The sequence below is a fragment of the Rhinopithecus roxellana genome, chromosome 2 (genome assembly GCF_007565055.1).
Source record: "Rhinopithecus roxellana isolate Shanxi Qingling chromosome 2, ASM756505v1, whole genome shotgun sequence".
Lineage (NCBI taxonomy): Eukaryota > Metazoa > Chordata > Mammalia > Primates > Cercopithecidae > Rhinopithecus > Rhinopithecus roxellana.
Window position 1 is genome coordinate 109,814,650 of NC_044550.1, and position 27,268 is coordinate 109,841,917.

At 42.7% G+C, this 27,268-nt stretch overlaps 1 protein-coding gene across 5 annotated transcripts in view; it reads right to left on the reverse strand.

The window, feature by feature from the left end:
- Positions 1–10,715: 10,715 nt before the first annotated feature.
- Positions 10,716–27,268, reverse strand: part of STOX2 (storkhead box 2) — a 231,008-nt gene continuing 214,455 nt past the window's right edge. For 3 of the 5 annotated variants that reach the window (XM_030923399.1, XM_010377920.2, XM_030923423.1), the window contains exons 3-4: positions 23,186–25,448; positions 10,716–17,233 (exon numbers count right to left, since the gene is read on the reverse strand). In XM_030923399.1, the coding sequence (XP_030779259.1) occupies positions 17,038–17,233; positions 23,186–25,448 (2,459 nt within the window). In that variant the 3' untranslated portion in view covers positions 10,716–17,037. Of the gene's footprint in view, positions 17,234–22,975; positions 23,025–23,181; positions 25,449–27,268 lie in introns of those variants that run through there. The other 2 variants (XM_030923405.1, XM_030923411.1) reach the window with 2 other exon arrangements.

Genomic DNA, 27,268 nt, shown 5'->3' on the forward strand with positions numbered 1-27,268 from the left:
GACCCATCCAAGAACCTCTTCGCCAGGGTCTTCAGCTCAAATATCTGGTAGCCCAGGTCCATGAAACCTAAAGATTGAGTAGTGAACAGCCGCCATGATGGGTCCAGTGGAGGCAGGAAAGGCTGTTCCAGTTCTGCTGAGGGTCTTTGAGGTGATGGAGACAGCAAAGAGCCTGAGCAGAGGCCTGGCTGGAGCATGGGGATGCCAGCCTTGGCAGATAGGGTGGAGTCAGCAAGGCGGGACTGGGGCGGGGGCCCTCGCAAGCCTTAGTAAAGACCCGGATCTAATTGACCTAACTTTGGCCACCAAAAGGATCCAAGCCAGAGAGTAACACAGTTAGACTTGTATTTTAGAAAGATGCCTCCAGTGACAGTGTGGTAAAAATGAGGCAGGAAATCAAGGAAGAGGCCACTGAAATAATTAGGCAAGACGTAAGGGTGAGATAAACTAGCATGGTGGTGGTGGTGGAGCTGGAGATAAGTGGGCTGATTCGGGAGACTCTTAGGAGATAAACGAAGACCACCTGGTGATGGATTCCATGTGGCATGCAAGAGAGCAATGAAGGGGCCAAGGAGCACTCCTGAGTTCATGGCTTTGGCAAGTGGGTAGCCATGAGATCTTTGGTGAGACTGGGGACACAGAAAGGAAGACCAAGCTCTGATGGTAAAAATGCAAGTTTCGCTGGAAATATTGGCCGTGAAGAAATAGAGATGTTCAATCTGGAACTCAGGGAGGAAGTGTGGGCTGGAGATTAAGAAACTGAATTCTTTTACATGAAAATTCAAGTGCCAGGCACAGTGGCTCACGCCTGTACTCCCAGCACTTAGGGAGGCTGAGGCGGGAGGATTGCTCGAGCCTAGGAGTTTCAGACCTGCCTGGGCAACATAGTGAGACCCCATTCTCCACAAAAAGAGGGAGGGGAAGAAAATCCAAATACAGGCCCAGGAACAAGAAGAAAAGGAGCCTTAAAATCTTTAAGGAACATTGATCATTCAAGGAGTGGACACAGGGCCTTAGAAGGGAGAGCCAAAATAAGTAAGAGAAAAATCAGAAAGGTGTGATTTTGAGGTTCATGTTCTAATGCTGTTATTTAACCGTGCCAAAACACACATAAAACACAGTAAGATCATGACATCTTTACACTCATGTCTGTGGTGTAGTGGCTGGGCCCAAAAACTGCAGGTTTTTCAGAAGTCTTAAAAATACAGTTGGCTTTTTCTCTACCCAAGTGCGGGCACAGTATTTTGTGAAGGACACTTTGAAACTCACCAGTATAACTGCAAGTGGGTGGCTGTCAGGGTTAGGGCTGAGTCAACATAAGAAGGAAAGCCAGTTTGTCATTATCTGACCACCCACTACAGCCAGCCACTGCCGGCTCTGTGAGGTCACAGGACTGAAAGGCATTCCTGACTTCGGGGACTCTGAAATCCAGCTGGGGACACACAACATGTCCATGGGGAAAAGCAAAGAGCACAAGAGTGCTCAAATGACTGAAGGGGCCAGAAAGCTGAGGTGGGAGGATGGCCGCAGCCCAGGAGTTTGAGGCTGCAGTGAGCTGTGACCATGCCAGTGCACTCCTGCCTGGGCAACAGAGCAAGACTCTGCCTCTACAAAAAGAAAGAAAGAAAAAGAATGAGGAAGGAAGGAAGGGAGGGAGGGAGGGAAGAAGAGAGAGAGAGAGAAAGAGAGAAGGAGAGAAGGAGAGGAGAGAGAGAGAGAAAGAGAGAGAGGGAGGGAGGGAGGAAGGAAGAAAGGAAAGAAGGAAGGAAGGAAGGAAGGAAGGAAGGAAGGAAGGAAGGAAGGAAGGAAGGAAGGAAGGAAGGAAGGAAGGAAGGAAGGGGAGATAGGACAACACTAGACTAGACTGGAGGGGGAATGAGCCAAGACGGAGGGCTCCTACTGAAGTAGGAATTAGTCATTGAAAGCTGGGGGTGGGAGTAGCAGCTCCATTTGCAGACAAGGCATGAAACAATAACACGTGACAAACTTCTACCATGTCACATTCCAATGCTCATCTTTCATGTTCTATAGCAAAACTGTGTTGGAAAAATTATGTGATGTTAATCCCTTTCCCCCTCATATACACATAGAGTATTTATGACGCTAAACATTACTTTGAGAGGAAGATCCATTATATGTACTCTGTCTTGCAACTGTTATCTTTGTTGCTCCTGAGTTTAAGCCCTTGTTATCCACGCCTGGAATATTCTCCAAATCCCTTTGCCCTTACCAATATCCCACCCTACTTTAAAGGTCCAGCTTAAACTCTAGTAATAAAATATTGCAAAGTGAGCTCTGTCTCCCCCGAACCTGCACAACAGCACAATTGTGGTTTTGCACCTTACCTGACATGCATCATTTTCATGGCTCTTGTTTAACCCTCACAGAAATCACCGTGAGGCAGGGAAGGCGGGATCCATCCCTATTAGGGTAAGTCAATAACACCGAGCTCCGGAGGTCAGGGGAGGGTGTTGGCTGCCAAATCCTAGACCTGGTGAGTAGGCGGAATGGTTCTGGAACCCTTCCCCACAGTATCCCGAGCATGTTGCAGCATGGACACATCACTGCTCTTCCGTGTGCAGGGGTGACCTTCCCTTCTGAATCCCCTAGAAGGCAATGATCATGTCTTTTACTTTGTGTCGCTAGAACTTCCGGGATGCTCAGAAGCAAAGAGGAAAGTGCTGAGTACTTGCTGCGTAAACTATCTACTGTAGCAACATTCATATCCAAACATCAGAATACATGTAGCCGCACTTGTATGTCATCTTTCTATTGATTTGGGTTCCTTCCTCAAACAGTGTATTATTAATTTCTGAATCTGGAAAAGCAGCATTCAAGGCATTATCAAATTTAAACCTCACTTATTCATATACCTTTGCAAAAACCTAGTTGATAACAAGAAGATCCCAAATTTTTAAAAAAGCATTCTCCAAAATGAACTACCTTTTGGGGGTATTATTTTTTAAGTCCGTGATTTAGATACTTTTTTTCTTTTTTACAAATTATGATAAAGATTAATAAGTACAACATTAATTAACAAGCCCTAGATATCTGGACCTATAGGAAGCATCTGAAGATTCTCGCTTGGATATTGGAGGGAAATGAGTTAGTTGTGACAAACCATTTGGGAAGAATGTCTAAATACTCCAGTAAGGATTAAGGAGAATAAGCCAGGCACAGTGGCACATGCCTGTAGTCTCAGCTACTTGGCAGGTCAAATCAGGAGGATTACTTGAGCCTGGGAGTTCGAGCCCAGCCTGGGCAACACAGCAAGATGTCATCTCTATTAAAAAAAAAAAAAATCAAGCACCAGCTTACACTGACTACAAATAATTCATTTGTCTTTGCTACATGATGGCTTTTACTCTGTGCCTCAAGGAAGAAATGACATTTAATCTTTACTCCTGAAAGTTTTCCCCTGTTAATCCTACTTCATAGTAAGAAATTCTGGGCTGGGCGCAGTGGCTCACACCTGTAATCCCAGCACTTTGGGAGGCTGAGGCAGGGGGATCACCTGAGGTTGGGAGTTCAAGACCAGGCTGACCAACATCTCTATTAAAAATACAAAATTAGTCAAGCATGGTGGTGCATGCCTGTAATCCCAGCTACTCAGGAGCCTGAGGCGGGAGAATCACTTGAACCCGGGAGGTGGAGGTTGCACTGAGCTGAGATCGTGCCACTGCACTCCAGCCTGGGTGACAGAGTGAGACTCCATCTCAAAAAAATAAAAATTAAAAAGAAATTTTAAAAGAAATGAAAAAGAAATTCTGGATTGCACTTTATTGAGACCAGAACAATATTTTTGCTCTGGCTAGCAGGAAGAACATTGATTTACAGCTCGAAAAAATGAATAAGGCTTTTTATACTCACGAGAAATCTGTAAGCTTCAAAATTCAGCCTCAGTCAGAGTGAAGTGGCCAGAAGATGCTGTGGAGAAAGGAAGCACTTGCCAAGCAGAAGACAGATGAGCTCGAGAGTGTCGAAAGAGGGGAGGCATGGGAGTCACAATTTGTGACTTTCTGTTTATTGTCTTTATTTTATTTTATTTTTTAAAGAGAGTCTTGCTCTGTTGCCCAGACTGGAGTGCAGTGGTGTGATCTTGGTTCACTGCAACCTCCGCCTCCCAGGTTAAAGTGATTCTCCTGCCTCAGCCTCCCAAGTGGCTGGGATTACAGGCATGTGCCACCACACCTGGCTAAATTTTGTATTTGTAGTGGAGACAGGGTTTTTGCCATGTTGGACAGGTTGGTCTCGAACTCCTGACCTCAAGTGATCTGCCCGCCTTGGCCTCCCAAAGTACTGGGATTACAGGCACGAGCCACCACACCCCAGCTCCTTCTGTTTATTGTATTCTTAAACATTTTAGTTTTCCATAAATAGTTTTGTGAATTTAGAATAATATGTGCTTACTGTAGAAAAATTGGGACATACAGATGACTAAAATTAAGATGAGTATTTTCATAGAGGCAAGACTTTCAAGAAGTATGGATTTGGAAGCCCCTGTTCAATGTACCTGTAAGGTTACATCTCCCAGTGGGAACTTGACTTTGTAGTCATTCAGTTCACCCTGGGCTGCAACCCAGCTCGAGTTGTCTGAACCTTCGTGCAACTTCATTTTAGCAATTCCCTCAAATACACCAACTCCAAACACCTCAGGTAAACCAGAGGCCTGGGAGATTTCTGGTATTACATCAGTCAACCAGAACAAGACAAGCAGAGTTGCTGGCTTTTTTTTTTTTTTTTTTTTTTTAAACTAGCTTGAATATTTGGGAGTAATAGCAAGTAGTATGTTAGTATTATATTATAGTAGACATCCCTAGTGAGGCTTTACAAATAGCCACATTATCACTACAAAATGAGTTAGATACAGTTGGGGAAACTGCTCTAGGAAGATATGAAAAAGTTATCAAGAAATCAAACTCACGGACTTGTTCTCAAAGTGTGAGGGACGGGGGAGAGAAACGAGAACATTAAAATGAAAAATTAGCTGCAAGCAAAATCCCACAGAGGCAAAGAGAAGGCGCAGGAGGCGGGGAAAGAAACGACAAGCAACCCCAACGAAACCATGTGGCTGGGCTGGGATGGGGGTTGGGGGGAAGAAAACTTAAATCAGGACAGAGAAAATAAATTTTTTGTTACATTTTTATGGAAAGTTTGCACAAACAATAGTCAGCTGTCTTTAGATTTAAGATATGGTTAAAAGGAAACACATTGTGAGCGTGGCCATACCTACTCCAGCCACTTCGGGGAAGAGCCTCCCCCTTATCTGCTGCCCCACAGAGCACCCGACCTCCGTCTCGTATTTTCCCCACAAATGGACTGCCCGTTCCGTTCCACTGTGCAAGGTTTGGCTTCTCCTGAGCTGCCTGCTCGGTGGCTTTTCCCACCTCTTTTAACTTCCCGCCCACTTGGTGCTGCACACATAGATAGAGGGGTGCCGTGGAGAAACAGCGGCTCCGTCACAACCCGAGAGCAAAGGGCCAGGGTTCTGCAGCACAGGTGCTTGCAACAGGAAGGGCTGGAAGCTTCCCACTCAGCTTCTCATCTTACAACAACTTCTTGACATTTCAAAAGTCAAAGCTCAGTTCCTGTTTCTGGTGTTCTTTGGTTTCGGTTTGTGTTGAGGTTTTTTGGCGATAAGGTAGGTGTATGGAAGCAAAAAGAATGCAGTAGCTGGGAGCACATTCCCAAGAGGTTTCTTAGTGAGAAGCAGCCCCGACCACAGCACACAGCATTTTTGAAATCCTGCTTGAAGCCGTCACACCCAGCCCATTTCTTGCCGAAGATTTCAAAGCTCATAAGGGCCACCTAGAAACAATGACAAGCAGAGGCTCCCCCAGCCAGAAAACCAAGGAAATAATATTAAAGTGGTATCAATTGTTTAGCCGAGGGCGTGGTCTTGGGCAGAGTCTGTCTATAAGGCAAAACATGAGAACATAGGATTGGAAATGATGAATGCTCTACCGTAAGGGAGGAAAAGAAGCCATCTTCTCAGGGCATGGAAGCAGAGAAGGGTACTCAGAGAAGGCCTTATGAAAGAGACACCATTTGATCTGGACCTTGAAATATGACAAAAATTTAAATATTCAGAGATTAGAAGTCAGGAGAAGGAAGTAGCGGTTCACCAGACATTTAGTCTGTATACTAAGTCAACATCGCTTCTTTCCAAGTTCTAACAGTGCAGCATAAGGAAGTACACATCTTAAATAAAATTAATAGTGCCCCTCTTCCCTCTGAACCTTAACATTCTTTAGAACAATCCTACTCGGGCCAAATAAGCTCACTAACACGTTTATAGTCTTCACCGCACTGTCACATGAAGTAAGCCACCTACTAGAGTAAGCTGAGAAACACTTTCACTTGTTTCTCTATTTCCGTATGTATCAAATCAGTTTTAGAAAATGCAGTGGATGACCTACTAGATGTGTATACTGCAATTGAGCAATCCGGCAAAGGGATGGCAGGTGTGAGAGCCGGGTTTCTCACTGTCGGAGGGGGAACTTACAGATGAGCAAGAAAGGAGGCTAGAATGATCCATGTCAATGCATTAGAGTTGGAGACATCAGCATGACATTTAGCTTAATAGAAGTAGAGGTGGTTACATTTAGCAACATCTATTGATATGTGTATGTGGACAGGTGAGCATACACACATATACCTCCTTGCTCTGTCAGCTGAGAAGACCTAGAAGTAATGTCTCCCCAGTAGTAATGCACACCGCCAGCACCCAGATGGTGGTTTCTAATACCATTCTCCAATAAAAGACACCAGTGTTCTTTAGAGAAATGACTCATTCCAAGACTGGGACAGGAAATATACACAATGAGCCTACAGCTTCTTATAGTGCCAGAGAGTTAAGAAGGTGCTCAAAAACATGTGAACAAACCACAATGATGGGGGTACATCAAACAGGTACAAGAGCCAACTTAAAGAGCTCTCAGTGCAAAAGCTGGAAAAGTTTGAGCAATAAAATCAAGTGGTAATAGACTCTCACCCAAAGTATAACATAAATATCTGAACCTATACTGCTAAGAATGATTGAATAAATAAATAAGTGGCAAAGAAGTGACAAATCTTCTATACAAAAGAATTACAACTTATTTAGATGCTCTGCCCCTAAGGAAGTAGAGCTTCACTTTCCACTCCTTAAGCGGCACATGATGACTTTCTTCCAAAGGGAACAGTATGGAAATGGAGGAAAAACAGTAACTTCACAGTGAAGAAAGCTGACAACCACTACCTCCAGCCAGATGATCAAGGTTAACATCAACAGTGGTAATAAGTCATAATGAATAGGATGGACCCTTGATATGATATGATGAGAATCGAACTTTATCTCTGTGGTCCTCCTCCCCAAAACACATAACTCTGGCCTACTCATGACAAACGTATAAGTCATACTCAAACTGAGGACATTGTACAAAACACCAGACACATACTCCTCAAAACTGTCGAGGACATCAAATATAAAAGAGTTTCAGAAATTGTCACAGACCAAGGAAGACCAAGGAGGCAGGACAACTGATTGTAGTATAGTATCCTGGTTGGGCTCCTGGGACAAGAACAACAAAAAATGACAGTGGGACAAACAGAAAATTTGAATACAAGGTGAACTTTACTTAACAATAATGTAACAATATTGGCTCATTAATTGTGACTAAGGTACTGTATTAATGTGAAATGATAACGACAAGGGAAATTGGATATAGGGTATCCAAGAACTCTCTGCACTATCTTTGTAATAATTCCAGAAATCTAAAAATGTTATAAAAGGTTTATTTTTAAAATGCACTGGAAGTGCTTTACTCTAAAAAACTCTCTACAAAAATGCTGACTGCTGAAGTCCCGAGGCAAGTCTTTCTAAAGTGCTGGCCCTTTCACCAGTTGGGCTAGAGCAAAAGTCAATTGTAAAAGATACCTTCTACTATGCTCACTTGTCTGGCTTCTTAGGGGCCATCTGGAGCCCCAATCCACCTAATTAAGTCCCCTTCAAATTAAGAGACGAGACACGGAAGGGAGAGAAGTGTAGAAATGACCATTTCTGTTTCCAAGCTCACTGTTCTATTCCAGAGAATCTTAACACTTTCCCAGACTGAATATTGGTCCTCTGACATTCAACACAGATGTCCTCTCATGAACTGCCTTGAAATAATACATGAAGGAAACAAGAGGGGCAAAAACTGTCTTCTCCAATGCACTGAAGATTTGTTAGTTACCTGTCTCACTTGTTTTAGCAACAGTGACAAACAATGTGAAGCTGCACTGTGTCGATGGGTCTGCTGATTACTACACCACTGAGCTGTTACTAACTTTAAAGGGGGTGTTTGGCCGGGCGCGGTGGCTCACGTCTGTAATCGCAGCATTTCGGACAGACGCCGAGGCGGGTGGATCATCTGAGGTCAGGAGTTCAAGACCAGCCTGGCCAACATGGCGAAACCCTGGCCCTACTAAAAATAATCAGCTGGGCGTGGCGGCAGGTGCCTCTAATCCCAGCTCTCAATGAAAGTTTTTGAACCTGGGAGGCAGAGGCTGCAGTGAGCCAAGTTCATGCCACTGCACTCCAGCCTGGGCAACAGAGCAAGACTCTGTTTCAAAAAAAAAAAAAAAGAAAAAAAAAAGAAAAGAAAAAAAAAGGAGGTGTCTTTCAGGGGAAAAAACTTTTCCCACAATAAATCATATATTGTATAGTAAAGAATGGTAGGCACTGGCTTGAAGCATAGATAGAAGAAGGTTACAAAATAATTTCCCAAGATAAATTCTTAAAAGGGAGTCACATGGACATCACAAAATATCCTTTTGCCTGATATGTCCTTTTGTTTCATTGTCATTTTCAGACTATAAGAATACAGGCACCTTTGGTCTAATTCGATATCCATCCACCCATCCATCCATCCATCCATCCATCCATCCATGCATATCTGCAAGTCACCATTTATCAGGCCTCTGATGGCTCAGCTGGTGGCAGATAGCTACAGAAGTGTTGCAGAACCAGAGGCTCTTGGTGCAGAGGTGAGAGTGGAAATGAGATTGAGGGATAGCAGTGGTCTGTGGACACAAGGGGGGAAAGACAATATACACGTAAAATTTAAAATACTAGCGATCAATTGTGGGCATCAATAACCGAGAGCAAGCGTGAGTCCAAATATTAATAGCGTAACAACAAACAAATGAAAGTCACTGCTGTTATGCAAAGTGAAGTGTAGTAAAGTAAAATAAACTCAAGGTAATGGAAAATAAAAATAATGCATGGAACTTTACAATAAAGGATGAGAAGCAAGGAAAACACAAAGGAAAGTGACCTGGGAGGAATTTACTTGATGGAATTCAGGAGCTGCAGTTAAGCAGCCTATTCGGCCGCTCTTGAGCACAGGTGCCTTGGTTTTTCTTGAAATTCCTGTATGGAGCAATGTACTGTGCAAATATATTAATCACATATGATTAACTATTTGCTTGACAGGAAAGGTCTGGAGCCACTGAGTGTGAAGGTCGGGGGTGGGGTGGGGGACCAAGATCCAAGTTCTAAATCCAAGAACTCCCACAGTAGGGATAAGATTTTACAGTTAAATAAAGTATTAAGGTCAGGTGAATAACTTCTTTTGATTACTCAGTGGTTCTCGATTTCACGGCCAACACCAGGGAAGGAGGCAAGTATTGAGTACTCTGCTTGAATTTTCTCTAAGGAGGGGGAGAAAACCCACCACTCTAAATGCTAAAAATAAGTTAAAACCATGCCATTTCTTTTGGAAAGACAACATGTTTATGAACTGTGACCATTCTCTCCAAGGAATCAGAATCCTGCCTTCCCCCTTCTCCTTAAGTCCCCATGTTTCCTCGGTTCACTAGATAGTTCTGAAAGGAACACACAGTTACCTTTCCTTGACCACGGCTGCTTTTGGTCCTAGAGTAAAACTCACAATATACTCCCAGTATTCCTGCTCTTCCTAACTTCATGCCTGAAAAAGGAAATGTCTGTGTTGAGACAGTTTAAAATATATAGACAAACTTAGGCAACAAAATACAACTTGTTCTTCAAAGCAGTCACCTCGTGGTCTCCAGACACTTATCCAAAGACACTGTCATGGTTCACAACAATTTTTGGAAGTCTACTTTGGATACTGCCTTTATAAGAAAATCAGGCTCGACTTTATGGCTCGTTGTTTTTGACTGAGAATGCTATTTCCTAGCTTCATCATTAATGGGGCAGCAAATCCCTTTGGTTTGAAAAAGCCCATTCTCTGCGGGCAAAGATTTGCTACAGTGAAGAGACGCAGAAGAATGTATGTCAGCTGGAGGCAATTAAACACGGGTGATTCCGAACCTGTGCAAGTGACTCACTGGTACACGTGAGCAGCCTCCTCGTGTTTACCGGGAAGAGGATCCCATCCACTTGGGAACAAAAGCTGAGCTATGAGTGCTAATGAAAAAGAAACCCCAGACCGAATCACATCACTTTATCATTTCATATAGAAAATGTAGTTATACGCATCTCTCTCGCTCTGTTTTAAATCCAAGTACCTAAAAATGTGATTTTTCCCCCCAACTTTCATGGAAAAAGAATTTTGATCAGATATTTTCAGTTTTAGTTGTTTTAACTCAGAAGCTCTAATAATATTGTGTAATCAAAAATGTTATAAAATCCTATTAATTGAAGATAAATAAATGAACCTCACCTAAAATATTTTCTCTCAAGCACCAAAAAAAATCCACTTAAGACATATAACCAAATGTTATTTAATATCTTAAAAAGTAACACAATCCAAAATGGATATTTCACACAACACTACATAAACAACATGAACACAGTATCACCATAGGGAGGGACTTTCAAATATAGACTTACAAAAATCCCTGTCCTTTTTTTTCTTTTAAGTTATTATACTAAGCATGACAAGTAATCATCATTTACAGTATGGTACACGGACACGATAAAAACCATGTTACAAATGTGCTGTTATAAATCAGTAACATTAGGGAAGACATTTCATGAACTGTAATTATTTCATATGAAATACTATACAATATAAACAGAACATCCATCTTGGATGACCTTTACAGCAACCAGAGACCAAGTAATTTAAAATTTTTTTTCAGTGCAAACACATTTTATTCAAGGCAGTCTTGGCTGCAAAACTCCTTTCTAACATACAGTAAATCCCACTTGCACGTCTTAATTCATTTACCCTAATGCAATAGTCACATTCAGTCACTCAGAGAAAGATACCTGCAGAATTATGATCCCTTTAAACTTGACGTTTAAATTTAATTCTCTTCTAGAACGTAGTATCTGTGTCAACTGCTCTAAGGACTTTAATTTGTAGCTGTCAATACTTGCATGAAGGTGACCCTAGGGCAGTTCTATTCCTAACCCAGCGAGTGTGCGCGATACTGCACAGTGTTCTGCCCTTCCAATGTGGAAACCGTGATGGCGTGTCAGTATCTAGGTGGGAGAATGGAAAGGAGGACCTCGGAGGAAAGGATGCGGAGGAGCTGCTGCGTGTGTACTCCATGATTAGTTTCCTGCAACTTCAGAGGACAGATATTGGAGATCTCAGGTCTCACATTTGGTACCTCTTCTTGGTGGGAGCAAGGGAACAGGTTCACTAAGATCAGCCTTGGGACAGGGAGGCAGGCAACTGTGCACGGACCAGTCAAGCTTCTAACCTTACATTTCCAGCCTTCCAGAATCATCGCTGCCTGACTTGAAACACCCCCTTTCCTTCTTGGCATGGTGTGTGTGTGTGTGTGTGCGTGTGTGTCCACATTTGAAGCCAACAATTAATGATTACAGCCCTATAACCGATCATGTACAATCATAAGAAAGTTTAGTGCCCCTTGAGTCTTGTAGAATTCTGAATCTTGTGAATCAACTGTAAGTCATAGAACTGTAAAATCACAGGATTGTGTGTGAGGGGAGCCATCACTGGGAATCTCCTTGTGGGCTGCTGCAGCAAAAGATGCAGAGTATTAACCCAATAAGAAGGTGCCAATGTCTGTGTGAAACACACAATGAAATGTAATAATGAATGTTTTCATATATGTAATTTATGAAACATCTCCTGAATAAAAATCTGTGGGAGAATATTGGATGGATCCTTAATACCATAAGACCTTCTGGGAGAGGAATGGGGCGACAGCTGATTCTTTTATCTCACTTGGCAAAGCTCAGACTGATAGTAATCTCTTTCCTGCCCAGATTTTACTAACCCAAAGCAAAACAGTGTTTTCCGTGCCTTTTGCATTCATGTTTCCTGTGTTCTAGCTCCCCCAAGCCCTGAACATGTGTAGAAAAGTCAATCACTACCGGAGGAGCCCTGGATGATGTTGACAATGGGCAGGGCGGTCCTGGGGGAGACCGGGGAAAGAAGAGATCGCTCCTGCTTGGGCCACTGAGGTCTGGCAGCACGTGGCTAGTTGTGACTGGCCTGTGGTGATGGAGGAGATCCCTGTCAAAGATCATCTATCTCCTAATTTGAGAAAACACTTAGAACTGGATCAGCTCCCTCAGAAATCCAGCTCCTCCAAAGTAGGGCTCGATAGACTGTACTGAATTTCTACGGTGCCAAGGAGCACTGTGAAGAGTACTTGATAAAGTTTTTAATTAAAATTTCTGTTTCAGCACCTTCCACTGCCAGGAGCAGTCGTGTTCCTGAATGATTTAGCACGGGAACTATAGAAACCCAGTATGAAACTGTAAACAAGGGTGTGTGTCCAGATCTGCTTCTGACTGCAATGGCATTTGGGTGGATCTGTCAATCACCAGCTTCATCCATCGATACCAGTAAGGTGTGCTGAGGTGTAAAATTCCAGACACCCTGAACTTTTTTTTTTTTGAATGAAAATGGACAAAAGTGTCAAGTTGTATTTGTTTTCTTTGACTTTATTAGCACACATCAGAAAAATAGCATTGTATTTAGTGATTTCTCATGATGGTCTATCAAACAGATAGAAAACAGATCATTGATAGCTGCCACTGTGTTTCTGGGGAATCTTAAGTCACTCCTTTTGTTTTATTCATTTCAAGTATGGGTATTACAAAGATGACCTGTCTTGTGAATTGTTTGTGAATCTGAATGCTTTGGAAGCACTTTGAGATCCCAAAGTGAATCGTGCAAAGTCATTATGTTGTTGGTTTTTAAATCAAGCTCCAAATACTGCCCATGTTATAAATGGCGAGACTTTCAAAAAATGATCACTATTGTATTGTGAGCAATATGCTTGTAATTGAAGTTAAAAACTTTATTTTCAAGTACACTTGGTGGTGATAAGTGGTTTATCCTGGGTAGAATTTTGCAAAGCTGCGCCAACCTAAAAAAGGAACAATGCTTCTGCTTCCACTGAACAGGTTTCTTCTCCCCATGGTGACTGCAATGCAATTTAAATTTACATTTTAGAAATGCTGGTTGGGCTATCAAAAAGAGGGACCTGGCAACAGCTGGTGTTCAGATCACTGTTATTCCAGATTAACTGTGAATTGACGCTTCCTGAACCCTACCTTCACAACATCAGAGAAGCAGTAATTTGTTATTTTTATCCAGCTAGTCTCCATTCACCTCTTCTACTTGTTTTCTCTATTTGATGGCACCCCCCCCCCGTTCATATGTTTATTATGGTCCCCTGAGATGTGCAAAATATATATAATGGAATACAAATTATTTAACAGAAGTTGTGGAATTCACAGCACAGCTCTTTTAATTAAAGTGGAGTTTGGGCTCAACATGGTAGCATGCGAGTGAAGGCAGAGCCCAAAGTGCTTCAAGCTTGGCAGTCCACATTGCTTGTGTGTCTTCTGTTACTGAAAACTTAGACTTCAAATCAGATTTCCAAAGGAGTAAATAGCTCTCTCAATTACGTTCACCCATTGGCTCTTCGCCAGAGAACTTTTAACAGGAATGGGTGGGGGGCGGGGGTGGGCACAAGAATTTTTAAACTTCCCTTCATTCCTAACAGAATCGAGTGCGCTTTTGTGGGGAAGAGAGGAGAAGACAGGATTACATCTGAAAGCCAAACAAGGGCGTACGAGAAAGCCATGGCGATGGAAAGTCATGAGTCCACAGAGGCAATCACTGACACACACAGCACGCCATGCCCTAATGTTGAAGGAAGTGTTCAACTTTGCGCTTCTGAACGATACACTTTAACACACGGCTGCCATTTCATCAAATTTATGGAGGTAGTTATATGTAAAAATAAAAATTACCATAAAGTAATATGTTGTATCATAATAATACATAAGTGTGCAAAATGCCGACAGATGTGTTGACCCTTTCACAGAGATTCAACCAGATTCGGTTTTGTAAACCTTTCAGTTGCTAAACCCTAAGGCTGGATAAGCAGTCGTGTAACACAAAGCTATGATTTCACAGGAGGAAAAGGATACTGGCAACGCCTGGCGAGGACCCCACTGTTCCGGGACCGAGAGCCTCACCGTGACCTTGGATGACATTTGTAATGTGCTGCCAGCAGCCACTCCTCCCCTGTTCAAGAATCTCAACCAGATTCAGGCAGGAATATTTTTATATGCAACATCTGCTTACATGGTATCACCTTTAAAGTCCATCCTTTCTACACGAATGGCTGCTGGTCTAAGGGAGTTTTTAAAAAACTATGTACCCCATAGCATCAGGCAAATAGTGTACATATTTATTTGAATAATGTCTTCTGTAAACCTATATCTCGTGAAATATCAATAATTCCTATTTTAAAGCTTCTCTTAAAGGGAATGCTTTCCTTTCCTGTTCACACAGCATTCGATTATTTCCAAGGCTACTTTCAGAGGACCAGCTAGAGGCTGATGTGTTGTGTCCATGGTTATATTATTTATGAACTGAGAGTAGAAGAAAAATTTGAGAGCAGCTTTTTGGAAAAAATGAATTTAGACAAAAATTTAGTAACCGTATGATATGTAACTCCCCAAGGGAACCGACTATGTAGTCTATTAGATACACGATCATTCCTTCCGGACATATTTAAGCAGGGAACCGACTATGTAGTCTATTAGATACATGATCATTCCTTCTGGACATATTTAAGCAATAAGACAAACAATGCGTCGAGGCATGCCTTGGAGGAAATAAGGCATGAGACTGAAAGCCAACTGGCTTAAGCATTTCAATGGTATGGGAGTTTACTAAGAAACGTGCTGAAGTTTCACTATAGTAAGTACAAAAAAGGAATTTATACCAAACTCAAGGAGTTCAGTTTGACCCAATGCAACTTCCAAATAACTGAAAAACTATGAGGGAGCATGTAAAGGTTTCAAGAATGAGTCCAACCGTGTATAGGACTGGATTCTTTAAACAGATTGCTAGTGATTAAACCTAATACAAAAACAGATGTGTCTCACAAATCATATGCCAGTTACTGAAATCGGAGGTGAAAATATTCTAGATTTATTTTGGGATATATATATATTTTATGGTGTATGGCTCCCAGCAGCACATGCCACTGAACTAAACAAAACTTTATGTCAGGACACTTACTTGTGTCCTATGTAACCCTTTTGCAAATAATATTCCATTACTACAGATCTGTTCCACTGTTCTCAGAAAATAAAACATGGGAACGTTGGAATGTCTCTTTGCCATAAGATGAAATTATTGGTCATCCCTTTGCTGCTGGGTCTTCTTTGTGTTCAACATGACATTGGAAACCAAAGCAAAATGTTAACAAACCATTTTGAAATAAGTTGGGCTAATTAACTACACATCCACCTAAAAACGCCTCCTGAAATTGGTTACAAAGTATCTGTAAACATTACTCTGGCATAGTTCATGTATGCATAATTGTTCTTCTGATAAATTTTAGGGGAGTACAAATTAGGATTATACCACACTAGCAGAATGAGCACATTCTGTTGTTTATTACATGGGCACATGTATATTTCTAATCAAAAATTATTTTAAAAGTTTTCTCTATAGATATCTTCCCAGGAATAAAAGGCCTGAAGTTCAACTCTCCCTAAATTTGCTCTTTCCTATAACCACTAAAAATTATCTCCCACAGCCTAATTTAGGCATTCTATCTAAAACTACATAAAATAGATTTATGTCCTTCCATTAGAAAGAATAACATCCTCAGGCCATACTCTTCATTTGTATCACAAAGAACATTTTGCTTTTAAACAAACTAATTATTGTATCTATTTGGGTAAGATAGGGTCATCCTAAGTATCACAAGGAGGAAATTCTCTTCCTTCGATATTTGAGTAATACCTTTTACAAGTCCACATCACCTCTCCCATCACCTAGTGCTGTGCCCCAGCCAGATTGGAAACTCCTTTCCTTTGTCCACTTCAGATTCAAAGGCCTATATTCCTGTTTGTGATCATGGAAGGTTAAAAAATCAGACAAGCATCTGTTACACTTGAAAACAAAATCCTGAAAACATTCACTCCCAGCGATTTCCATTGCGACCCCTTCTCACACACTTCCATGGGCTCCTGCAAAATAGTGTCACAAAAACTCACAGTGAAAAAGGAATGGTGCATAAACAATTCACACACAAAGGGCCAGGGTCCCTTCTAGTTAGTTTGGCATCTATTTCCCTCAAGGTGGACCCTTGCATTTGACATTTCGTGGTGGCTTCGTTTTTTTGTTTTTTTGTTTGTTTTTTGTTTTTTTTTGTTTGTTTTTGGAAGTGTCAAGGATCAGTTCTGTGGCATCGTTTAACCACAGACTGGGAGCAACACGCATCTGTGGCATTTTAAAATGGAATTGGCAACTGCATGACATTGAAAATGCATATTACACTTACAGTGTCTAGACTTTCCTATGTGTGCTCAGATACAATTAGTGAAGCAAAAGTATACACATCACCCCTACTGTTATTCAGTTGCTACAGAGCCATACATGTGAAAAGCAATACTCTGAAATAAAGATTTTTTGTGTTTTTTTGCCCTAGCCCTACTTAGCAGCACAGTTTAAGTAAACACAAAAACTGTGGTTGAGATGCTTGTCTTTCCAAAGATGTAAACATCAGTCCCAGTGTCGTAAACTTTGCTGTATCGAATGAGACAGAAGATCTGAGGCAGAAGGACTATCACACACTAGTAACAGAAGCTTGCAAGCAGTTGGAAGGTTTCTGCAGCTTCTCAGCTTCATTTGTCGGCGGGTCCGTGCTCGCTCGGAAGTTGAAGGCTGGACCAGCTCCACCATGGGCCGGGCTCAAAGCAGGGTTCTGACGACGGTTACTTTCAACAATGCTTGATGTGTTGGAAGCCAGGCTCTCCCGAGTACTAAAAGAGTAAAAAGGGTTTGTTTTGTTTTGTTTGGAACATAAATAATTATAAATTGAGCCCCAGAGGAAGAGCAAATGATGTCGTTAATGGATTTCCTCTGTTGGTTCATAATGTCATATCAATATACATCTCGACTGATTATTCACATCTGCCTCTCCACCACGGGCTCCAGAAGCTTCCACAGACATATAATAATCAGCAGCACACTCAGTGAATAAAGGGTTTTTAAACAGCTAAATGTACTTTGAAATGTCTTCTCCTTCTTTTCACACTCAAGGAAACGACTTCAAAATTGGAGGTGATAGCTAGCTCTTGCAGTGGTTTTTTAAATGGATACTCATAAATACACCTAAGTCATGATTTCATTTCAGGCTGGAAATTCACTGGCATAGCCGCTCCTGAACACACTCGATAATTTTACCCTAAAGATTCCATTTTCGTTCTGGACTAGATTTTGACTTTGGGGGACTCTAAGCATGCCCTTTTTGGGGGGACCCTGAGCATTTGCTGCACAGATGAGAATAAAATTCATTTTAAATGTTTTATTCCACTGTTTCAAAATTTAACACGTTAGTTAAAATACATTATATTTTCGATAAAAGACTGTAGATTTTTTTTTCCCATTGATTTGTTAAGTTTCCATTCATTTCTGCTCCACTTCGGCAGGATTGTTTTTGTTTGGATTTTTGGGTTTTTTTGGTTTTTTTTTTTTTTTTTTTTTTTTTTTTTTTTTTTGGAGACAAGGTCTTGCTCTGTCCCCCAGGCTGGAGTGCAGAGGTGTGATCTCAGCTCACTGCAACCTCCGCCTCCCCGGCTCAAGCAATCCTTCTACCTCAGTCGCCGGAGTAGCTGGGACCACAGACATGTGCCACCATACCCGGCCAATTTTTGTGTTTTTAGTAGAGACTGGGTTTTGCCATGCTGCCCAGGCTGGTCTCCAACTCCTGAGTGCAAGCAATCCGCCTGCCTTGGCCTCCCAAAATGCTGGGATTATAGGTGAAATATTGTCTTTTAAAATAATTCGTATAGAATAGATGTGATTTAAAAGTTGTATTATTTTGCTGTCTTTTACTTTTTCTAAGTTAGAAACATTTGAATCTATTTCATTGCTTTAAGATATTTAGAACATTTAATATTTCAAATGCATAGGGCAATGGCAGAAATCAGATGACTGGCCCAGATTGAGAAGAACTGAGTAGGTTTCCTGTTCCAGAACCTCAATGTGGCTACAAGAACTCTACCAGCTACAGAGACTGAGGAAGCCAGAAGCATTCTCAAAACATCCACTGCATGAGGGAGAGTCAGCCCTTAGGAAATATTCTCTGAGAGTTGGTCCCCACATCTGACTTAAGCCTGCTAGAGCTAGTTAACAGGTCAAACCACTACAGAGGACCACTACAGTCCTCTCCTCTCTTTCATTCCCATCCTAGGCTGACAGCAATTTTGTCTGAATCCTGTGCTCTGATAGTGCTTTCCAAGAGGTTATTTAAGCCTAACTCCTTATAGCTTTGAGTGTGCTTCTCACTAAGAAGCCAAGAGTTAATTGTTTAAAAGGCAGTTTGTTCACTGACAACCAAAAACAAACAAACAAAAAAAACCCTGGAATTTTCTTGAATGTCAAGGGTGCCTCCAGAAAGGTAATCCACTTATAGAGAGAAGTCAGGTTTTTCATAACGCTTATGGTAAATCTGAGCAAACCTAAAGGACACTCCAAAATGTCATCACTAAAAGGGAAAGTGCTAGACTTGTCTACATGACATGTGCCCCAGGAAAATTCACCAGTGGCTTTGCCAGAGCTACCACTGAGGCATGCAGCAGGCGGAGGAAGGAGGAGGGGCAGGAAAGATGCAAAACCCCGAAGATTTCGAGATACAATCCTTTGGTTTCATTCTTAATCACTGAAGTAACTTTTTACAGTATCTGACTTCCTCATCTCTAAAATAGAGAGTTACGATGGGATTTATTTACTCCTAGGGTGACTGTGAAGAAGAAATAAGCATCAAGGAAGAATCTGTGCACTAATAAGGTAGAAAATGTGGATTATTTCTGTTACACACCCAGCATATAATGAAATAAATAGTGACTGTGGGTTCGCTTCAGAATCCATGTATTACAAATGACATATTTTCTATGGGAAAATACATTTTAAGGTTCAAAGGATTCACTCTTAAACCAGCTTTCGAGGGGTGGGCTCAACGTTTATTGAGTGCCTGCTGTATACCAGACACCATAAACACATATTACAATAGATCATCTGAGCTGGGGTCTATCTCTACGATAAGATCCCTTTGCCCACCTTCAATCATAGCCAACATGTTAATAGTGGTGAATATGTAGAGTACTTCATCTTCTCCAAAGAATGCATTTCATTATTGTTGCAATAATGATTACAGTCTGTGACATTCACACTGAGGGCTCCGGATATGCTGACGAAAAAGTTAAAGGAGATGGAATGTTAGCAGTAAAAGTATTCCTCAAATTCCAAAAGTTGGTTTTTTTTTTAAAAAAGAGAGCTAATGGAGTGCAACCTTAAAAATAGGATTTCAGGATTTTATAGGGAGGAGAAATGGACCAAGTGGCTGTGTTGTTCGTCCTTCTGTGCGCATGTGTCCCCTGGTCCCAGGCGTCTACAGCACATGTTCGTGCAATACATTAAGCAGATACACCCCTGGCAGCCTTTGGTCTCTTGATTTGCATATTGTGTTCATCAACCAGCTTTAGGCCTCACATTTGGAATTGCAGGCTTTTCACGTCAAGACTTTTCGTTTTCAGTATTAGATCTCATAGCACAGTTCAAGTTTCTACCCTTTTTCCATCTACATCCCCTTTAATTCCCAATAAAAGGGACTAAAGAATTTTGGAAATGTGGCTGAACATGACTTCTGAGCCAGCACTGAAACCCTGGGGTGTGGAGAAAAATCACCTTTTGGGGTCTTTTTGTTTGTTTGGTTGGTTGGTTGGTTGCAGCTTATTTACTGAAAGATTTTAATAAATGGCCTGCTTAAGCTTTTCATGTCAGGGCTGGGCACGGTTGCTCATGCCTATAATCCTAGCACTTTGGGAGGCCAAGGCAGAAGGATCTACAAAAATTTTTTTTAAATGACCAGGCATGGTGTCACACACCTATGGTCCCAGCTACTCAGAAGGCTGAACTGGGAGGACTGCTTGAGCCCAGGAGTTCCAGGAGGCAGTGAGCTACAATCACCACGGCACTCCAGCCTGGGCAACACAGTGAGACCGTGTCTCTAAAAAAAAATGAGTAAAGATTCCCATGTCTCACAGCAAGGGTAAGGTATGAGCATGATAATGCTATCTGTCTCAAATAGTCCCCAGACTGGAAAGTAAAGTCTCTAGAAGTCAAACACTTTCCTTTGCAGAACATACTCCTGGATCCGCGAGACAACTCTGTGACTTTATTATGGTGTGCAGAAAATAGTTTGTCACCTAGTTTCTAATCGAAGGGTAGTACATACGAAAGGGGTACATTTAGCAATTGTCTGTAGATTCTCTACTAACTACATAAAATGTATAGGTGACACATGTTTTCATGTAGAGCAAATTCTACTTAATATTAGTGGGCAGACATGGCTATTGTGCAAAGGTTGTCTCTTTAGAACAAGCTTTACCTTCTGCCATGACAAAGCATTTAACTTTAAGTACATAATGAAACAACTGAAAATCAACTTACTTCAAGAAATAATCCCAGTCATAAATTCTATATTCTGCACCCCAAGTTTAGAGATAGTAAAATATTTTCTGTAGAGATACTGGTTCAACCATTTCATGAATATCTCTGTTTACCTTCAAACAAACAAAAAACTTTCAATGTTATGCAATGGAAGGTTTTCTAGCTAGAACCCATTAAACTACTCCCAATGTCTCCTAAGCAACTATCTCCTTAGTATGGCAGCTTCCTGTCTGTGGAAGCCCAGGGGCCCAGAGGGAAAGGAGAAAGGTTTAAAACCAGCGTGTGAAAGGCAGGTAGGAGGCAGAGACTACATAATGAGAAACAGTAGAACAGAAAGACACAAAGACACCACACCTTCCACCAGCAACTGTTCTGAACTTCTCCCACGGATTACAGACCTTCTGTTTTGCTAATCTGGTATCCACTACTAGGAACTCAAGAGGAAAAAAGAATAGAACAGGAAAATGAAGGAAAAAAGGATAGTCAAAATAAATCGGAAAATTAATATCTGATCTGAGATAAAAAATTATTTAGCAAAAATGATTTCTCAGAAAAGCTACTTAGTAGACTAGTGGTTTTCAGGCTGAGGCCCGTGGCTCCCTGAGGTCTCACAGGCTCCTCTGAAGGGTGGGGAGAGGGACTGGGGCCCATAGTCTCCACTATCACCAAGGCCATCTCTCAGCTCTGTGCAGACATTAGACTTCCACACACGTGTTAACTTGGAAGAAAGTCTCCATGACCAAAATAATAATAATAACAATAATAATAATAATAATAAACCAGCCCTTTAATAAATCACAAAGGCCTAGTATGGGATGAAGGAATTAATGATTCCCAGTTCCAGCTGTGTGATACTTCCCAAATTATCCAGGGATATAGTGAAATGATCACAATAGAATTAATTTTAATTCTTTTTTTTTTTTTTTTTTTTTTTTTTTTTGAGACGGAGTCTCGCTCTGTCACCCAGGCTGGAGTGCAGTGGCCAGATCTCAGCTCACTGCAAGCTCCGCCTCCCGGGTTCCCGCCATTCTCCTGCCTCAGCCTCCCGAGTAGCTGGGACTACAGGCGCCGCCACCTCGCCCGGCTAGTTTTTTGTATTTTTAGTAGAGACGGGGTTTCACCGTGTTAGCCAGGATGGTTTCGATCTCCTGACCTCGTGATCCGCCCGTCTTGGCCTCCCAAAGTGCTGGGATTACAGGCTTGAGCCACCGCGCCCAGCCATTAATTTTAATTCTTAATAATTAAAATAAATATATGAAGTACATAATCCTATCTGAATCCGTGTTAAAATTATAAGTATTGCAAAATCTTGGGAATCACAGCTGACGAGAAATGTCAATCTCTCAGTAGTATTTCTGCATCTCAGAGTCACCAATCTGGAGTAGAAGTTAGAAGGAGAATTAGGTCCCATGTTACTCTTTGAGGAGAAGAAAGAGTTAAGGAGAAAAAAGGAAGTTGCACAGACTCTTGTTTGCTTTCTGAATCCCTGCACAACTCTAGAGCTTTGGCCATGACCACTGGGCACCACTAACTCGCAACTGTCAACCCTTGGCTGAACTAACACCTACTACCAAGAAGGAACTACAATTAGACTGCCCAAAGGGGCTCCGTCAATTCTGCGGAGGAGAAATAAACATGGCACGTGCTTTGATCTAACAGAGCACATGCCCCTGCCCTCGCTGTGAGGGAAGAAATATTCCATTTCTTGGCGGCGAAAGGAAGATGTGTGAGCCAGAGAGACAGGCTGCACAGAACACTGGGATCCAAATGGTAACAAGCTTCTAGATCCATTGGAGAGGTTTTGAGATCTGCTATTATATTTTCACTAGAGGGATTCCTATCCTAGCATCAATCAATTTACTCCCAACCACTATCTTCCTCCCCTGCCCCCAGACTATTTATTTGACTCAAAAAGTTACTATTTTTGAAGGACTTAAAAAACATCCTTCTCTTAGCATGGGTGGCAATATGAACGTAGCAGAAAAAATACTGGAAATGTTGGTTTTAGTTAGATCAGACTGATGCAAGTTTGAGGGGAGGAGCCAACCCACCAGTCCAGATTGGTGATCTCTGCAGGTGCAGAAACATTTTTTTCAATTCCTGAAAAAGAAGTCAGAAACAGATTGTTAACAATACAAACCATACAACTCTTAACCCTCATCCATAGAACTGAGACTATGAAATCAGAAACTTGTGAAGTTACGTGCATAAAGCCCCAGGCCCCGCTAGGTGCATATGTGCACAGAGACACCTCTCCCTACCGTGGGGAGTTGAATCCACTGTCCACTGTGATGCTGCTGCTGTCCATGCTGTCGAGCCGGGCTGAATGGGTGGCTCTCTGGTTGCTGCTGCTGTCGGTTTCTTTCGGGGCGAGAAGGGTGAGGTTCTTTTCAAATTTCCTCTGCAAGTCTCTTTCCTTCTCCCTCTCGAGGAGCCACTGCATGGTGCCTACGTCCTCTCTATTTTTCTCCTCCTCCGTGTTCTTGTTTGCCCCTTCCTCAGAGTCATCATCAGAGACGTTGTAATAGTCAAAAGAGGTTTCCTGGTTCCCTCCTGACTCCTGCTGACGTTGGGAAGCAGGCGTGGCTTGCGCCACCGAGGTCCCCAAGGACGGTTCCAGTTTCTCACATCGGCCTGGCAATGTGTCAGTAGGTGTCTTCGGGTGAGATTTGAGGAGGGACAGGCTGGATTTGTGATAGCTGTTTACAGACAAGGTGCTGTGAAGAGGTTTGAACAGGGTGTCTTTGCTAAATATCTCTTTCCTCTTGTCCAAGCTGCTGGGCTCGGCACCATGGTGCTGGACGAGGCGTCCGTTGGCGATCCCTTCAGCCACTCCTCCCGAAGCAGCGGGGCCCCCACCTGGCCCTTTTGGTGACTCCTCCTTGTGTCCTACAGGCTCCCTGGAGGAGTGGGGGACCTGCCTATCAGATGAGGAGAGCTTTTTCACCCCTTCTACCAAAGTCAGAGTGTCATGGTCCTCCTTGTTCTTTCCCAGAGGTGATGGTGCCGTGAGCACTGTCTCACTAGAGGTGTTGCACTGGAAATAGTCATCTGTGGCTGTTTTTGTTGGACAAGAGTTGAGTTCGCCATAGGACGGCAAACTCTCAGGTGGTTTGCCTGGCTCCAAAAGGCTACAAGCGCTGGATGGTTCCTTGCTCCCACTGACTATCTCTGGAATACACACCTCTTTATAGCTTGTGGACGAAATGTGAGCCCTTTGGTGACCAACAGTCTGTGCAGGCCTTAAAGTACTGTCGTCAATGTAGGATTGACTGGGGGTCTGGTCGTCTTGGCTGCAGCCTTCAGCCAGGTCTTCTGGCGTCCCTAGAGAAGAAGCACCCAGAGGGCCTTTGGAGTTATCCATGGACCTGGATCTCTCCTTGGCTTTGTTGGATCTCTCATTCCTGGACCTCCGGTCCTGGGTATGGCTGTGGCTTCGGTGCACTTTTGAGTGGGAGCTTCCCCTAGAAGGTTCAGGAAAAGGCATCTCAGTTCTCCTTTTGGCCAATTCACCAGACACATCCCATTCTGGTGTCATGGGGAAGTGGGACTCCAGCACGTTGGTGTTGCTGTGCATGATAAAGTTATCTCCTTTGTGTTCAATGATGAAGCAGCCCTCCCTGGGCACCCTGGAAAGAGGATCACAGAAGTCATACTCTCTTTCACCTGGGATATCCAGATGTGAACCGTCGGAGGGGTCTCCTTTAGACACTCGTGTCTTGCTGTGAGACCGCGACTTTCCATGGGACTTCCGATGAGTCCTACTCTTTTTACTCCTTCCGCTGTGATGGGCAGAGGACCCGGCTTTACTCCTCTGGGCTTTTTCCTCTTCCAGTTTCTTCATGAGCGCCGTGTGCCGCATGACATTTTCCACGGTCAGGTCTGGGTTAATGCGCCTAATGATTTCCATCTCTACCTCCCGGGGGATCGTAGCTGGCGTGTCCTCGTCTCGCAGGGGCCACTCTTCAGGAGGAAACTGGGCAGAAAAATTGGCCAGCTGTTTGCTCTTGTCTTTTTTAAAACTTAGCCGGAATAACTTGAGCCCGAATTTTTTTGACTGCTTTTCACTATCTTTAGGTTTTGAGAGAGTTTCTGTCTTATAGGAAAAATTTACAGTACTTTTGCTCTTTTCAGTGGGTGGCACCTGGCACAGAGAAGGGGGGCAGTAAGGGTCTTTGCAGTCCTTGGCAGACTTCCTCTGCAGGGTGGGTGCATGCGTGCTGTGCACGTCTTCTCTGCAGCAGTGGCAAGAGTCGCAGTGGTTTCGGGGCAATGTCCTTTCCCTGACACAGCCTGAGGCAGAGGGCGTGATGGTCCCGGGTTGCGGAGAGGTGCACTGAGACCGGTCAGGTATCCTCTCGTCCAAATGGTACCATTTACTGTTAGTTCTTATGAGGGAAGGAGTTATGAAATAAGTCTGCGGGGTCACGATGAAGTAGCCATCTGGAGTTGGGTAGATTTTCCTCTCCCGCACCAGCGTGTTCAGCGTGTGCCGCAGAATTTCTTGGCTTGGGGTTGGAACACCTGAAAAAAAAAAACAAAAGAAAACAAAACAACAAAAAAAAATCCACTTGTGAGAATGAAGACAGAACATGTTGATTCCTGATTTCCAGGATCCTATTCATTCGCCAAGATGCCAAGTACCATGACATGGCTAGGATGCACTATTCAGACAAAGGTGTTCATTAAGTTCAGTGCAAATCCTCGCCTTCTTGGATAACTCCTAAATTACTACCCACAGAATGAGCAGATATAAAAGCTGTGAAGACAGAGATGGAAGTTAGGTGGAGACAGATTGCTACTGTTGTTACCTGTTGTTTGAAAGAAAGAATATTTTTAAATGAGAGAAAAATGAAAAATCTTTTCCATAATATGATATGAAAGCAACTAGAGAAGCAGAGTGGAAGTATCTACCTTGATATTAAAAAACACATCTAACATACATGGAGGCTACCACAGAGGAGTTGCTGTATATGCTCTTTGTTAAAGATTATACTTAATAAACTTAATTTTGTGAATTATATAAAAGGGCAGCTAGACTTGACTACTGTTTATGATGTACCCTCCAATTTTGGAGTCATCGCCTTCCATTTGGAAACTGACTGCAGCACGGGTAAAATTCATGTAAGAATGTTCTCCTTTTTGGCGTCAGTCAGTAAGATGAAGGTGGTTTTTCTAATTTCTAACCAAAGCGCCCTAATAAATACACGAGTGAAGGCTTTGACACTCTATATCTGTTTGTCCAAAACTGCCATATTGGCTAGAATAGAAACACCAGATAAAAATGATGAAAGCTTCTTTGTATGACTGATCATTGTTTTCAAAGGGTTTTTGTGCATGTTTATGCCTCGTCTACCTTAAGAGACAGAATTAAGAGTATAAATTCTTAAGAGAGTTTAACTTCTCCAGGCTCCAGCCCACTTACTTCATTTCTTGGGTATTCTTCATTTCTCAGTGCCAGGCACATAAAGGGTGATAATACTTAGAAGATTGATCTGAAATCGGTCAGGTTGAATTGTATGAAACTGCCAATATGTAACCATCTGACTCACAAAAATAGCAGTTTCATGTGGTTCAGCCTAACACGAATAAGGCAGTGGAAGGTGGAGACCAAAAGGCTGGGGCCAGGCTGCTGGATTGAAACCCTTGCTCTGTCATTGCTAGCTGGCGTCACTGGTTGAATTACGCACTCCCCATCCCAATTTGTATGTCAAAATCCTAACCCCTAATACCCTTTTAAATATGACCTTATTTGGAGAAAGGGTCTTTAGAGTCAAGTTAAAATGAGGTCATTAGAGCGGTCTCTAATCTAATACGGCTGATGTCCTTCTTCTGAAAAGGGGAAAGCTGGAGACAGAAAGGCACAGAGGGAAGACACCGAGGAGACACAGAGAAGGTGGCCATTCATAAGCAGAGGACGGGGGCTCACAGCTCTCAGAAGGACAACCAAGCCTGCTGAGATCGTGATTCTGGACTTCTGGCCTCCAGAACTGTAGGACAATAAACGTTGGTTGTTTGAGCCACCTGCACTCTGTGACAGCAGTCCCAGGAAATGAAGACAGCTGGCGCCACCTGAGGCAGCTCAGCCTCTCTGAGCCTTCATTTACTGTCATCAAAAGGTGGACAGCAATAGTACCTGGAGCCACAGGGCTGAGGTGAAAGGAGTTTAGTGTGTGTGGAGCAGGGCACGGCACACAGAGAGTGCTCAATAAATATCAGCTGGGAGTTAGCCTCCACTTCGGGTCGGGACTCACAGAAAACCAGATTGCCTTCAAACAACGATGTGCACCAACCTAGAACACCTGGGTGAGCTGAGCTGCTTCAACTCCCCAAGTCCTTCCACA